The sequence below is a fragment of the Rattus norvegicus genome, chromosome 4 (genome assembly GCF_021556685.1).
Source record: "Rattus norvegicus strain SHRSP/BbbUtx chromosome 4, alternate assembly SHRSP_T2T, whole genome shotgun sequence".
NCBI classification, from domain to species: domain Eukaryota; kingdom Metazoa; phylum Chordata; class Mammalia; order Rodentia; family Muridae; genus Rattus; species Rattus norvegicus.
Window position 1 is genome coordinate 151,373,507 of NC_141537.1, and position 15,345 is coordinate 151,388,851.

General features: G+C 40.4%; 1 protein-coding gene across 40 annotated transcripts in view; it reads left to right on the forward strand.

Annotated features, from left to right (window-relative positions):
• Zfand4 (zinc finger AN1-type containing 4) overlaps positions 1–15,345 on the forward strand; it is a 72,612-nt gene that overhangs the window by 31,877 nt on the left and 25,390 nt on the right. For 22 of the 40 annotated variants that reach the window (XR_015685330.1, XR_015685337.1, XR_015685328.1 and 19 more), the window contains 3 exons: positions 108–183; positions 1,194–1,261; positions 3,354–3,540. The exons of 11 other annotated variants lie outside the window; for them this stretch is intronic. Coding sequence is in view for 17 of the 29 variants with exons in the window: in NM_173332.3 (NP_775454.3) it covers positions 108–183; positions 1,194–1,261; positions 3,354–3,540 (331 nt within the window). In the remaining 12 variants the exon portion in view is untranslated. The remainder of the gene's footprint in view (positions 1–107; positions 184–1,193; positions 1,262–3,353; positions 3,541–15,345) is intronic. 7 more of the 40 variants (XR_015685331.1, XM_087656239.1, XM_087656241.1 and 4 more) reach the window with 1 other exon arrangement.

Consider the following 15,345-nt stretch of genomic DNA (forward strand, 5'->3'; position numbering starts at 1 on the left):
GTATGATTAATTCATAAGTGTTCTTAGCTCTTTAATGAAACAGTGATGTATCTCTTTAGAGGTGGTGTTGAAATTTTAAACCCTTTTTATTATCACCTTTCCTTAAGGTATTCCCATCTGTCAGCAGCACTTAATTTGGAATAACATGGAGCTTGAAGATGATTATTGCTTGAATGATTACAAGTGAGTGTAACCGCACATTAGCAGCCTTCTAGGTACTCAGTATTAGGACTGCACATGACTGTTTTCTTCTAGGGACTCAGTATCACGACTCCACATGGCTGGTTTCTTCATGCCTCTGCAGAACAGCTCCCCGACCCCAGGTTTCGTTATGAATTCTGACTTCCAGATGTATTGGCTCAGTACCATCCTTGTTCCTGATCTGCGTGCTCGGGTATCTGTAGTTCACCTTTCAGGTTCATGCCAAACTGTTGGTCCCTGCCTTCTCCCATGACTGTGTTAACTTCTCATCCTCTTGGCTTTTCTCTTTGAATATTGACTCACTCTCACCTGGCCCAGTTTCTTTTCTTTCCATTTCACAAGTCAGGGGCACAGGAGAGTGGCTGACCACTGAGACTTTATTCATTAGGACCTATTTTCTGTTTACGAAGTGACACTGTGTGTACCAGTGGTTCCAAATGTGCTTTCTGACTTTTGACCTTTCTCTTTCCTGCCATGTAATTTATTACTCAAGACAAAGGAATCGGAGGCTGAGCAGTGGCATTGAACTGGAAGACTAGGACTTGGGAGAGCTGCTAGAGTTTTTGTGTTATTTTTATTTTGCTGAATGCATTTTCTGTTTCTTAGTTCTTTGGGTTTTGACTTAAACTCTTTTTTTCTTGGTCCTCCTTTTTGTAATTTTTGAGACAGGGTTTCTCTGTGTAGCCCTGGCTACCCTGGAACTTGCTCTGAAGACCAGGCTGGCCTCAAACTCAGAGATCTGCCTGCCCTCTGTCTCTGGAGCATGAAGTACCACCATGTCCCAGAGGGAACCCCTTTTTACAAAGCTTATGAGAAATTTTCTGTAATCCATGTGGGTAAATATATTACTCCATTTACTCATATTGCTGTAGCTTTTTTCATATTTTCGGGAATATATCACAGCACTAATAAACCAGCAAGTAATTAGTGGTTCATTTGACACTGAATGTTATTTGATGATTGTAGTTTATTTTTGTGCCATTTATTCACAGCATTTCCGAAGGTTGTACCTTGAAGCTGGTATTGGCTATGCGTGGCGGACCAATAAGTACTAGAAAAGGTAGGCGTGTGTTTAAGCAGTCTACCGATCATTCTTACGTGACCTAGTAGTACTATTCTTTAAGGGTTAATGACTAAGCACTCAAACCTAAGAGCTTATGGGGCCATTCCTATGAAGCAACCACAAGGTTTTAATCCAGGAAGAGCTGGGGGCATGCTCACTGACCCCAAGTCAGCTTCGTCCCCCCCCCCCCACCTACCACACAGAGAGAGCCATGCTCGCAGCAGTCCTACTTTCTAACACTCTTTTTTAGAAGGTTTTCAGATTTTTTTGATCCTCCACAAACTAGAAAACTGGAAGTTAAGTATAGATTCCATTGCTGGCTTATTCCCACTTGTCAAATTATATCTCCATACTTCATAATTTTGGTTAAGATTGAATTATTTAAATGTTAATCAGATTTATTCAAAATAACAACTAAAACAACACAAGAAAAAAACTTGCCTTTCTAAAATTATATACTAAACTATATTGCTTTTAGATGACAAACTCCCAATGAGTGTTCAGTTATGAAGAGTTATGCACACACAGACAACCTCAGCACCCACCTCCTGGTGTAAGGCACCTTGTGCTAGTTTAGGAATGGCTTTTGGTTCTTTTTTTTTTTCGGAGCTGGGGACCGAACCCAGGGCCTTGCGCTTCCTAGGCAAGAGCTCTATCACTGAGCTAAATCCCCAACCCCTAGGAATGGCTTTTATTGGTGTGGTAATAATTACTTCTTAGTGATGTAATATGGAAATTGGGATTGAATTTTGAAAATAGTTCTGGATACTGTAGTATTTAGGATTGAAAGTTACAAATAAGCTGGGGTCACACAGGTGCCTCAGAGAAGGCAGGAAGCTCTCTGGATAATATACACATTCTTCTGACTATGAAAGAACAAATCAAAATGTTATGTATCAGAAGTAGTGATATTAAATTTAGACCATGGCCTCTTGGATACTTTGACCTTATTGCTTTCAGAGTTTATTATTTTTCCGTTAGTGTTTCTTTTTATTTTACTTTTCTTTCTGGTGCTGGCAGGTGAACCTTGAGCCTGTGCACCCCAGGGGAGTCCTCTGCTGCTCTGCGGCTGCCACTTAGGGCACTGCTGTGCTACAGCTTTGTTAATGAGTAATGGATGTTAGGCAAGGTTGAAAATTGCACAACTGGCTATCTGGGGCCTACCAGTTGTGCAGAGTGTCGGGTGGCTCCAGTAGGTCTATGTGAGTCTCCTACACCCTGACTAACACTGAGTCATGACAGGGGCTTTCAGGAAACACACTGAACCTTTGACGCAGTGCAGTTTTAGCAAACCAGTGACCTTTCCTAGGCTTGCTTCTGTGCTCTTTAACTACCTCAAGGAACAGCTATAGAAAGAGCCTATTCTTAAAGTGAAAAGGTTTCACTTGTTGTTGTTGCTTTATTTCTTTGTTTTCCTTTGCTGATACAGACTGATCCCAGGGCCTTGGCAGTGAATCCTGTCTTTAGCTCTCTCTTGCCTCCAATGGTTTGAATGTGTCTCTTAATTGTGTGTGTGTGTGTGTGTGTGTGTGTGTGTGTGTGTGTGTGTGTGTGTCCACACTCCCTCTCCCCTCTCTCTCATTATTATTTTATAATCTTAAGTAAGTGGGATTTATAATACCTTTAAGTGACTGATTGTTGGAACCGGTATTTAAAAGAACAGATGGTTGAGGCTGAAAGGGTTTAGCTAAAATAACAATAAATCTATCCACTGTTCTGGCACAGGAATATAAATGACCTCATGTTTTTAGTTAAGCCTGTCTTAGGCATTCAACACAATGATTCATTTTTCTTTCATATTAATTCAAAGCAAGCCATGAATTTGAGAAGGTTTAGGAGAGATATAGTAAGAACTGGAGGAAAGCGGGGAGAAGGGAAAAATAATGAAAATGCAGAACTCATTAAACTATTTAAAAATTAATAAGGGATGCTATGTAAAATATAAAAATGTCAGAGTCTGTTTGGAGCGTGTTGTATTTTCACAATCACAATGTAGTTGTATACATTCAGCATGTATAACCTGTTGCTGTAGCAAGATGCAAAAATGTGATATGAATTGAAAGTCTGTTATCAATCTTTGTATTTGTAGTTCCTGTGGAAGACCCACTCAGGGAGCTTGCTGAGTACATGGATTCCAGTCGAGATGAGGTCTGGGAAAAGACCTCTTGCAACAAACAAGTTACATTTTTGGTATACCGGGAAGGAGATCAACTAAATTTCTTTCGTGTAGTAGATAGGGGAGATGGCACTTTAACACCATTATCAGAATCTTTAAGGTAAATAGGCTTCATTTGCATGTTTCACTCAGAAAAGGAGCCGATGCGGCAGACGTCAGCCTTGGGTTGTGGAAGTAGCCGCAGTGCATTAGGAAGACTGAGCACGTTTCCCGTACCCTCACCCCTCCCTGATATGTAATTATGAGTTTATCCTTCATATTACTGATATGTAAAAAGTATTTACAAATTTGAATTTTCTTTACACAGTAGGTTTTTTTTATAAAAATAGTCCACTTCCATTTATTTGTGACAATATCTATTAGATTATAGTTTTGAGATAATAGTATATTATTATATAACCATGACATAGCAGAAAGGATTAATCCTCAGGTCAGTATCATTTTCTACTCTGCTACTTAAAAATGGGTAAATCTCTTTACTTCCTTTTTATTTTGTTACTATTAAGTGGAGATAAATTGTATATTACTTCTAAAACTGGAAGGAAAACACTACTGATTGCTTAGGTAGCAGTGGGAAATGAAGGAGTTGGGACAAGAGAATCTCTTAAGTTTCTGTACATCGCAACTCACTGTGAGCGCTCTTCTCAGTTTTATTTTTAATTACATTATTTGTGTGTGCATGTATTGGCATGATGGTACCATGTTGCATGAGGAAGTCAGAGGACATCTTGGAAGTCAGCTCTTGATTTCTGTCACATGGCTCCTGAGGATTGAACTTTGTAAGAAGGCTTTGGCAGCAAGTGCCTTGACTGGTCAAACCATCTGTCCAGCTCTCCTCACTTTTAAGTCATTAGACACATACCGAGCATTTGTAGCCAGTGACTAGCTAACTGGAAGCATTTATGCACTAGCTGTGGTCCTGGTGCTGGACTGTTCTGATTGTTGCAGAAGGGCATGACCTCTGGGGTAGATGAGTTGGCCTTCATTTCCTATGAAACAGAATTTGGGATGGCCTGGGTGACTTTAAATGAAGAGGAACATTTTGCCAAGCAGACAAAGGAAGGAAAGTTACTACAGGCAACTAAAGTTAGGCTCACAAAAAGATAAAAATCTATTGCTAAAATTTTTCAAAAGAAAACCCAGCTTGTGATCTAGAGAACCGTCTTGGGTCAGATGTCAGAGACCAGAATAGCTAGTGCTTTGCTAATGGCCCACACCTTATGCTGAAGGTGACAGATAGCAGTTTGTGTTCTATACTTTTGATATGGGTCTAGTCTGCTTTCACATTCACACTCAGTGTGATGTAATTCATCTCCTTTCACTGTAATTATTGAGGGCTCTGGGTTTTCCTGGCTGCTGGTGGCGAGAGGCTTCTCTCAGCTCCTTTTCGATTATCTCAGAAGAAACTCATTTGAGGTCTAAATTACATTTTCAGAGTCACTATTTTTGCCACATTAAGTTGGCTAGACCAGTAGGATCCAGTCATACCCACACTCAAGGATAGAATGTACTGATTATAGACACCAGGAGAGAGATTTAAGTTTCCCCTAAGATTCTGTTCAGTGTGTGTGGAAAAGACAGGCTGGACTCTTGGAGGACTAAGAACCAGTGGTTGCTTGCTTGCTTTTCCTTTCTTTTTCTATTTTTTGTTTTGTTTCTCTGTGGGATCTTGGCTGTCCTGAAACTCACTCTTTAGACTAGGCTGGCCTTAAACTCAGAGATCAGACTGTCTCTGCCTCCCAAGTGATGGGGCTGTTTTCATAATAGGTTGGGATCTGGTTAGCACTAGAAGTGTGACATCTGCCTTGGACTAGATGTAGAGAGGGGTTAGCAATGAAGATTAATAAAGACTACTTACTGCCCTGGATCATCAGCAGAATTCTTAATAGTTTTTCCACATGTGAGCCCATTGACAATATGTCATCCTCAGATTCCCATGGCTTCTCATATGTTGTGGTTTTATACACCTCCTCCCATTTGCTTGTAATGTCATTTCCACATCTCACTTTCGTCTTCCTCCAGCTAATTTCTTGTCACCTTTGAGGCTGAGGATGGCTTTGACCTCAGCATATCCCAGAATCTGACCCTAATTCCTGGTCCTCCTCTACCTCCCAAGTGTTTAGACTACAGGTGTGTGCCACCAGGCCTGGCTCCCCTGGCTAATTTCTGGTTTTGTTATTTATAGTGTGTGTGTGTGTGTGTGTGTGTGTGTGTGTGTGTGTGTGTGTACATGCATGCATTTCCCCCCCACACACACATGCACATGGATATATATGTGGAGGTCAGAGGGAATCTTGTAGATGGTTCTAACTTTGTCACATAGGTCACAGGGGTGGAACTCAGGTTGTTAGTTCTGCACAGAAAGTATCTTTATCCACTGAGCCATCTTGCTGGCCTGTAATGTCAGTTTGTGTTTACCATTAGACCAAATATTGTTATGAAGTTAACAGGACACCAAAAATAATGAGAAAGACCATGATTATTATGGTTTGAATTTAAGAAGTTTCCAAAGCTTCTGTTTAGGGGTTTGGTTGTCAGTTGATTGGTTTTTGGGAAATGATTGACTCTCAAACTCTCAGACTTAATAAATTTTCCCTTGATGATTATAACATGATAGCATATTGGGAGGTGGGTCCTACTTAAGAAAATGAGGTGTGAATGGTATGCCTTGGAAAGATCTAACACTGGCTGTGCCATCTCTCTCTTAAAAATATTAATTATTTGAGAGAGAGAGAGAGAGAGAGAGAGAGAGAGAGAGAGAGAGAGAGAGACTAGATGACTTGTAGGAGTTGGTTCTCTCTGGAGTCTTGTGAGTCCTGGGGACTGAGCTTAGGTTCTCAGGGTGGTGGAAAGAGCCTTTCCCTCTGAAAGCTTTCTTCTTTCTCTCTCTGCTTCCTGGCTGCCTTGAGGTGAGTAACTCTGCCCTGTCACGTGCTTCCCACTATAATGCTTTTTGTCTTACTATGGTCCAGGGACCACAGAGCCAAGTGGCCATGGATTAAAATCAGGAGCAATTAAATCTCTCCTCTTTAACTCTCTCCAGTCATTTGTCACAATAATGGAGAACTGATTGACACAGGGATAAAAGCTGTCCAAGTGATGCCCAATAAACCCACGGGATAAGTAAAGCCGACTACTGATTCTGCTGTTGTAGTAATACATGGTGGGTCCATGCATTTATCGATGTATATTATTATGAGGGTCAAAATCACAGCTAGAGGCCCCCAGCACTCACCTGCTTCTTCATAAATTGGAATTAAAACAACTAGGGTGTAGCTTCTTAAGAAGGTATGACTGAGGGCTGGAGAGATGGCTCAGTGGTTAAGAGCATTGATTGCTCTTCCAGAGGTCCTGAGTTCAATTCCCAGCAACCATATGGTGGCTAACAACCATCTGTAGTGGGATCCGATGCCCTCCTCTGATGTGTCTGAAAACAGCTGCAGTGTACTCATATACTTAAAATAAATGAATAAATCTTAAAAAAAGATTCCAACACAGGAAATTAAAAAAAAAAAACAAGAAACAAAAAGAAGGTGTGGCTGAGAACATGAGGAGTTGGAGTGGACAGATAGACATGAAGCAGCCATGACTCTGAAGACTGGAGCAAAGGGTGAGAGAGCCTCCGTGCAGTGCTACTGTGGCAGCACAGCAGATGGAAGGGGCACCAGTAGGCGCCTAGGCAGAGACCTAGGGAGTGCAGCTGGAGTGGAATCAGCACGCACAGAAGGGTAGTCTCAGCCCCACTGTTTGGAAATCTGCAGAACAAGCTGTTGGTGGAGAACCTTTCTGCATTTCCCATGCACATTGACAATGCTGTTATGAGGAAGGTGGTGTTCTTGAGAAGGGAGAACGGTGTGTTGCAGCTTGCAGTTTTGGGAAACAAAAGCCCCTTTATTTTACTGTCCCCTTCTGCATTGGAAAAGTCAGGCCAAGAGGAATGTGCTCTCAGTGAATAGCTTTAAAATCTAGTTTGCCCATAGAAGAGACTGTCGTACTACAGTTCTGTGCCAATGGTGCTTGCTTGGTAGGTAACAGGAAATGATCGCAGAACTCGCTTTCCCCACTAATACTGTTGCTAGCTTAGGAACTTGAAGAACCAAGCAGATGAATCTCATTGCTGACCCACCGTACCCAGCTCCTCAGTGCAGATAGTCACTGTCACCTCTGCACAAGCTTCAGAAGGCCCCTGCAGTGCTTAGCCTTGGCTCTCTCAGAACTAAACAAGACTAAGAGCTGACTGGAAGCATTTCAGTAGCAACAATACTTTCCTTTCTTATTAAGACTATTTTTCACAGCAAGGACTACATAAAGAAACCATGTTTTGAAAAACTAAAACAAAAACAACAAAAACAAAAATAAAGAGCAAACCAGAAAAAAGGCTTATTTTTCTAATTATTTGGTGCATGTATTTTGCTTCACATTTTTTGTCTTTTAATACTTTGTTTTTATTTATGGTACTGACTTTGTTTCTACCTTTCTCTTGTTTCCTTTTACTCTTTTTTCTGTTGTCTGGGTTAGAGTCCAGGGCTCTCATACGCTAGGTAGGTGCTCTAACAATAGCTAGTAATATCCCCAGTTCTCTTTTTAACTTTTCTTTTTGTGACCTTTTTCTTTCACTCTTAGGCAGTTTTACCATTTAAAATTTTTAAACAATTTATTTCGTTTTTATTTGTTTGTGCACATATGCATACATGGTGGGCAGAAGACAACTTGAGCGAATTCTATTATGTGGTTTTGGATATTGAACTCAGGTTTTTGGACTTGGCAGCATTTGCCATTCATACCAGCCCTCTCTACGGTCCTGCCTTTACTTTGTATTATTTGTCCTGTCATTCCAGTTGGTGGTAACATTTTTTATATTGTAGTTTTCCTTCTCTTTTCACTATTTCTGTGTCTGTTTTGCTTCCATTAGCCTGTTCCTCTTGCAGATAGGGTTAGGAACTGACCCTAATATTTGGAGCACTTTGTGTAGATGTTCTACTGTGAGCCATTCTCTATCTTACTTAAGAGAAATTATATCTTATTCACTGTGATTCATCTCTGCTGGGACCTCAGAGAATATCTCTACATTAAAAATAGAGGGCTTGGGACTGGAGAGATGGCTCAGTGGTTAAGAGCACTGACTGTTCTTCCAGAGGTCCAGAGTTCAATTCCCAGCAACTACATGGTGGCTCACAACCATCTGTAACGGGATCTGATACCCTCTTCTGGTGTGTCTGAAGACAGCTACAGTGTACTTATATATAAAAATAAATAAATCTTAAAAAACAGAAGACATTAGAGCTGTCAGGATGGCTTCACAGGTAAAGGTATTTGCCACATGAGGGTGCAGGCCTGACAACCTGAGTTGGCCCACATAATGATAGAAGACTAGAGAGATTTTACAGTTGTCCTCTAACCTCAACATGTGTACCATGGCATTCTCTCCACACTATACACACACACACACACACACACACACACACACACACACACACACACACACAAATACTAAAATACTGTAAATTAGAAAAAAAGATGTCATAAAAGCCCCATAGCTCGGCGGGTTGGGGATTTAGCTCAGTGGTAGAGCGCTTGCCTAGCGAGCGCGAGGCCCTGGGTTCGGTCCCCAGCTCCGAAAAAAAACAAAAAACAAAAAACAAACAAACAAAAAGCCCCATAGCTAGCACCTGAGCCTCAAGTAAGCACAGTTAGGGGCGCCCAATGATCTGTTCCTGGATATTCACTCTTACAGCACCAGCAGAGAAGAGTAACGGCCTCATCTCATATGTCCAAGTCACACCATTCCAGTATTTCTTCAGTCTGCACACTACTGAGAAGAGTTAGTACATAGTTCATGGGTTCTAATACAACAGTCTAACATGCCAGAGGGATGTCTCTTGTTGTAAGACCTACAACAAAAAGAGAGACTCAGTTTTCAAAATATTGTCTAATGAGTTCAGTTCTATCTGATGTAACGTGTATGCTTCTAAGTCCATATTCAGTGAACACTGAGTTTTTTAAGTTACAAAATAACGCTGGGCATGTTGATACTCACCTACAGTGGGGAACAGGAGGAAGGATTTCTCCATGTTCGAGGTCAACCTGGTCTAGGTAGGAAGTTGTAGGCCACCACCAGGGCTACACAGTGAGACCTTGTTTAAACAAATAGTACCAAGTTGCAATGTGCAGCATCCATACATGATGACCATGACTGTGTCACTGTAATTGGAGCTTGCTAGGCTTTGATGTGCCATGCTAAGTGCTGACCATCACAGCTGTTAGTCTGACCACTGGGCAGATGGATGATTGTAATGTACAGACTAGCTGTTCTGTCTCTACTGCAGGAAGCCTGGATTCTGTACAAATTTATGTGCTAAAAGATACAATTAGTTTGATCTTTTTCCAGCTATTTTAAAGTGTGAAAAACACTTAGTTAATAGGCCATACAAAAGATTGTAGGCCAACTTTGACCCATCGCTATATTTTGCTGAATTATTGGATTCATTCACATACAAAATGTTAATTTTTTATTTTAAATCATTTTAGTGAATCATGCTTCCTTGTTTTAAAAGAGAGAAATCTGAGCAGACACTGTAAGGTTTAAATGATAACTTGCCTTTTAAAAAACCCAGTAGAGGAAGTTAAGTGTAATGGCTCAGGTGGGAAATCCCAGCACTTGGATGCTGAGAACAGGCTGGCCAGAGAGTTCCAGGTCAACCTGAAATAAAGAGTCACATCTTACCTTTACAAAGCTAAACTCAAATTAGAACTTGGTTTTGGATGAAAAATATTCATGTTGAAATAAATGTCACATTTGTCTATCTGTTGTTATTTAATCATATTATTAAGGGTATAGAGAATGCTTATATATTAAAATTCAAAAGACTACTAGGGTATTTAAATATAGGAGTTGGAGAGATATGGTCATGGTTAGGAGTACTTACTATTCTTCCAAAAGACCATGTAATTGCCAGCATTCACATCAGGTGGCTCACAAGCACCTGTGACTCTGATCCAGGAGATTCAGTGCCCTTCTCTAGCCTCCATATATACCTCTCCAGAATACATGAATGAAAAGAAAATCTAAATCTTTAAAAATGAATATTAAATATATAGATTTTGGGGGCTTATAAATTATTGTAAATTATATATTATCTTAGTCTAGTTTTATATTTCCCATTGAGCATAAACAATTGGCTTCTAGCTGATCTTAGGAATCTATGATTGTTGAGTGAATAATAGACACGATAATCCCAGCATTAATTACTGTGTAGCCTGGGTGTTGGCCTAGAATTCCCTATCCAGACCAGGCTGACCTTGAACATGGAGAAATCTCTCTTCTGCTTCCCATCTGTAATCCTAGCATTGGGGAGAGGCAGAGGATGGCTAAAGGCTCAAGGCCAAAATGGTCTACATAAGGAACTACAGACCAGACCAGTCAAGGCAGCATAGGGAGGAAGACTGGTCCAATCCTTTTCTCTCCAAAAAAAGATAATTTGAAAAATGAGGTGAATTTAAAAATAGTTGTATTCTCTAAAATGTATCCGGTAAAATATTTCTCCTAGTATATACATTCCACAGGAGAGTGTGCTTTTTTGTGACCATAAATTGTATTAGAAACAGCTTAGAATATTTCTTAAGGGGTAAAGTTAAAAAAAACCCATAGTGAAGAGAGAAATATTCAGAGTTAAAATATTTATCGTAATCAAGACTAGAGCATGCAGAATCATTCCTTCTGACTTCACAAGGTAAACTGACAGAAATCTTCATGTTCCTTTAGTTTCAGGCTTGTTGACATAGAGACAAAAGTTATCACATATATTAATTTTGTCACACACTTCCATGCATGATGCTGTAACAGGGAAAACTTAGCTTTGGAATTAGACGAGTTGGCTCTTTGGATCTGAGCCCCAATACTACTGTCTTTCTGGTCTTGAGACAAATGACTTAACCTCTTATTTTTAAAACTAGTTTAATTATTTTTTTTAATTAGAGAAGGGTCACTTTGTAGGCCTGGCTGTTTTAGTACTCTTTTGTAGACCAGGCTGGCCTTGAACTCACACAAATCCTTCTTCCTCAGCTTCTTAGCCCACTGCTGCCAATCTGGAAGTCCTTGGGAACTGAACTAGAAAGGTAGTGAGAGTCAGTTCATCTGCCTCTCCTGCGAGCCAGCCTGCCCATCACTGGGCCCTGGTGAAACAGACCCACGTCCTACTAAACATGTTCAGAGTCAGTGTCTGTGCGCGTCATCCTTTCCCTCGCTCTCCTCCACTCCCTGCTCCCCTCCCCATGCCATTCACATCATCAGCCACTCTGATACACCCTGCAGATCTGAGGCTGCTTGGAGTCTGAGCTGGGGTTTGAGCCAAAACTTCATTTCAAGTAGGGCCTTCAGAGCCAGCTTGTCTTCCCCAACCCCCACATTGCCAGCCACCCCACCCACTGCAGAGATCTGAGACAGTTTGAAATCCAATTGTGGAATCTGGACTGGAAATTTAAGGAAGGAACTGTTAGAATCTCAATTCCTAGCCTCCAACCTACTTTCTGGATCCAAAGCCAGAAGTACAGTTAGGGAATCCAACCCAGTCCTCTCCCTACCCACTGCTCCTATTGGACCATGTGGAATCTCATCTGGAATCCCAGAGGGGCCCTAAGACTGAAAACACAGTGTCTTAGTTAGGGTTTCTATTGCTGTGATCAAACATCATAACTAAAAGCACTTGAGGAGGAAAGGGCTTATCTTACTCTCAGGTCACTCCATCCCTGAGGGAAGTTAGAATAGGAACTCAAGGCACAAACTCAAAGGCAGGAACCGAAGCAGAGGCCATGGAGAACACTGCTTACTGGCTTGTTCCTTATGGCTTTTTCAATGTGCTTTCTTCTAGTACCAAAGACGAACCACAGCCTACTGTGAACTAGGCCCTCCCACATAAATTGTTAATCAAGAAAATGCCTCAAAGGCATGCCCACAGGCCATTTTGAAGGAGGCATTTCCTCAGTTGAGGTTCCCTCTTTACCGGTAACTCTAGCCTGCCCCAAGTTGACAAAAATACTAAACAGGACCCCAAACCATCATTCAGCTGGCCCACAACCTGAGCAATTGGGGTAATAACAAGGGTGAGACCACACAAACACCTCAAACACTGCCTAATACTGGTCAGAAAGACAGAGGACACTGTGTACTCTCTTAATACATATCCACTAAGAGGATATTATAATTATAAACATTTATGTACCAAACACAGGAGCATCTAATTCAATAAAAGAAACACCCTTAGATATAAAATTACAGATTTACCCCAATACAGTGACAGTGGTGGTGGCACACACCTTTGATCCTAGCACTCAAGAGGCAGAGGCAGACAAAACTTAAACAGAGAGACCCTGTCTTAAAAACAAACAAAAAGCCAAAGAATACCGATTTTTTTTGCCAAATTAACAGAAGAGATCTAAATTCATAAAATCATAGATGAAAACGGAGATGTTGCAATATTCAGTTAGGAAATTCAGAGAACTATAAGGCCATGGTTTAAAAATCTTTATTCCACCAAACTGGATAACCTAAAAGAAATGGATGGATTTCTTGGTATATACAACCTGCCAGAATTTAGTCAAGATGAAGCAAATAATTTAAACAACTGTAATGTGAGATAGCACTTTAGTTTAAAATCTCCCGGCAAAAACTATGCAGGGACAGGTAGATTCAGTAGTTTTCTATAAGACCTTTTCATAGAAGAATTAACACCAATACTTCTCAAATTATTCTGCAAAATAGAAATTGAAGGAATACTTCCAAATTCTTTTTATGAAGTCATTAGTACCCTGATACAAAGGTCAAATACTTAACAGATAAAAAGAGGTTACAGACCAGTATCTTTTATATAGATACAAAGAGAATTGAAGAATATATCAAAAAGATTATCCACCATGATCAAGTTAGCGTCATCCTAGATATGCAGGGTTGGTTCAAGATATGTAAATCAAAAAACAGTTTTACAACAGTCCTACAGCCAACATCATTCTGAGTAAAGTGCTTCCACTAAAATCACTGTTGACTGTTGTTTGAAGTTAACTAGAATAAGACAACTGAAGGAGATGATACAGATAGGAAAGGAAGAAGTCAGAGTATACTTGTTTACAGAAGACATATTTCATAAATAAGAGACTCCAAAGACTCAGCAGAAAGTGTGTACAGATGATATAACACATTTGGCAATATAGCAGGGTACACAACACACAAAGATCAATAGCTGTTCTATGGACAAGTGACAAAGATGCTTAGAATGGAACCAGCTTCCACAATAGCATGCACACACATCATGTAATAGCTAAGGAAATGAAAGACTCGTTTAATAAAAACTAAGATATTAAAGAATGAAAACACCGGAAAGACAGAAACATTTGTCATGCTTATTGATTGGCAGTATTCATAGTGTGGAAATGGCCGTCTTACGGAAAGCAATAGAGATTCATTGCAATGGCCTTCAAAATTCCAACACAGTTCTTCGCAGAAATTGAAAAAAATAAATTTCACATACTATTAAATAGACAAAATCCCCATGATAGCTAAGACAATCCTGAACAATAAAAGAACTGACAGAAGTACCACCATTCCTGATTTAAGTTATGCTACAGAGCTATAGTAATAAAACCAGAATGGTATTGGAGAAGGAGGGAGAGAGGGAGGGGGAGGGAGGGAGGGAGGGAGGGAGGGAGGGAGGGATAGAGAGTTGTTTCCCAGCACCTATACTTACAACCATCTGCTCCAGGTGATCCACCATTTTCTTTAGGTCTCCAAGGGCACTGCATGCATGTGGTACACAGATATTCATTCAGTTAGAACACCTGTTGTTGTTTTTTTAATTAAAAAAGAGGTATTGATCAATAGAATAGAATTTAAGAACTCCAGACATCCAAGAACAGTATTTAACTCTGAAGCCAAAAGAACACATTGGTGAAAAGAGCATCTTCAACTGGTCTAACTGCATAGCTGTGTGTCAGACAATGAAAGTACAGCTTTCTCTCTCAGCCTGTACAAAACTGGGTTTCAAATATAAGACCTAATATCCTGAACCTGATAGAAGAAAAAGGGAACAAGGTTGAAGAAAAGGCACAGGAAAGGGACCAGACATTACGAGCACAGGCATTAAGACGAAGAGTGAACAAATGGAACCTCATAAACCAGAACTTCTGGACAGCAGAGGACAGACACCATATTTGAAGAGGCAGCCCACAGGAGGGGAAAATTCTTTATCAATTACACCTCTGAAAGTTGTAGGATAAAAAGCAAGAACCCTACACGTTTAGAAAACTGCAGTTCAATGGGATATGGATCTGAAGAGAGTTCTGAAGAGATGAAGAAACAGATGGTTGGAAAACATTTTGAAAAGTGTTCAACATCCTTAGCCATCAGGGAAACACAAACCTACATTGAGATTTCATCTAATCCAGTTGGAATGGTCAAGATTGACAAAACAAATAACAGTAGAAGCAGGAAAAAGGGAACACACATTCACATCTTGTAGGCACGCAAATCAGAATGGCCGTTAAATCAGTAAGTTAGCGTGCGGTTAATCAAAAGCCAAACAGCGTCACCACAGAAGCCAGCTATGCTGCTTAACACAGAGACACTTGCTCAGCTCTACCACCGAGTTTTGTGTAATAGCTTGCAATTGGAAGCAGCCTAGATGTCCACCAATTGATTAATGGACAATGACAATGTGGAATACTTATAGAATGGAATATTCATGTTAACAAAAATGGTTGTATGAAATTTTCAGATGAATGGATGAAACTGGAAAACATTGTTGAGTCAGGTAACCTGCACCCAGAAGGACAAACACTGTATGGTCTCCCTCATATCTGAGTGTTAGCTTTTAAGCTTTGGATATGTGCACTTCATTTAGAAGACCCACCCCTAGCC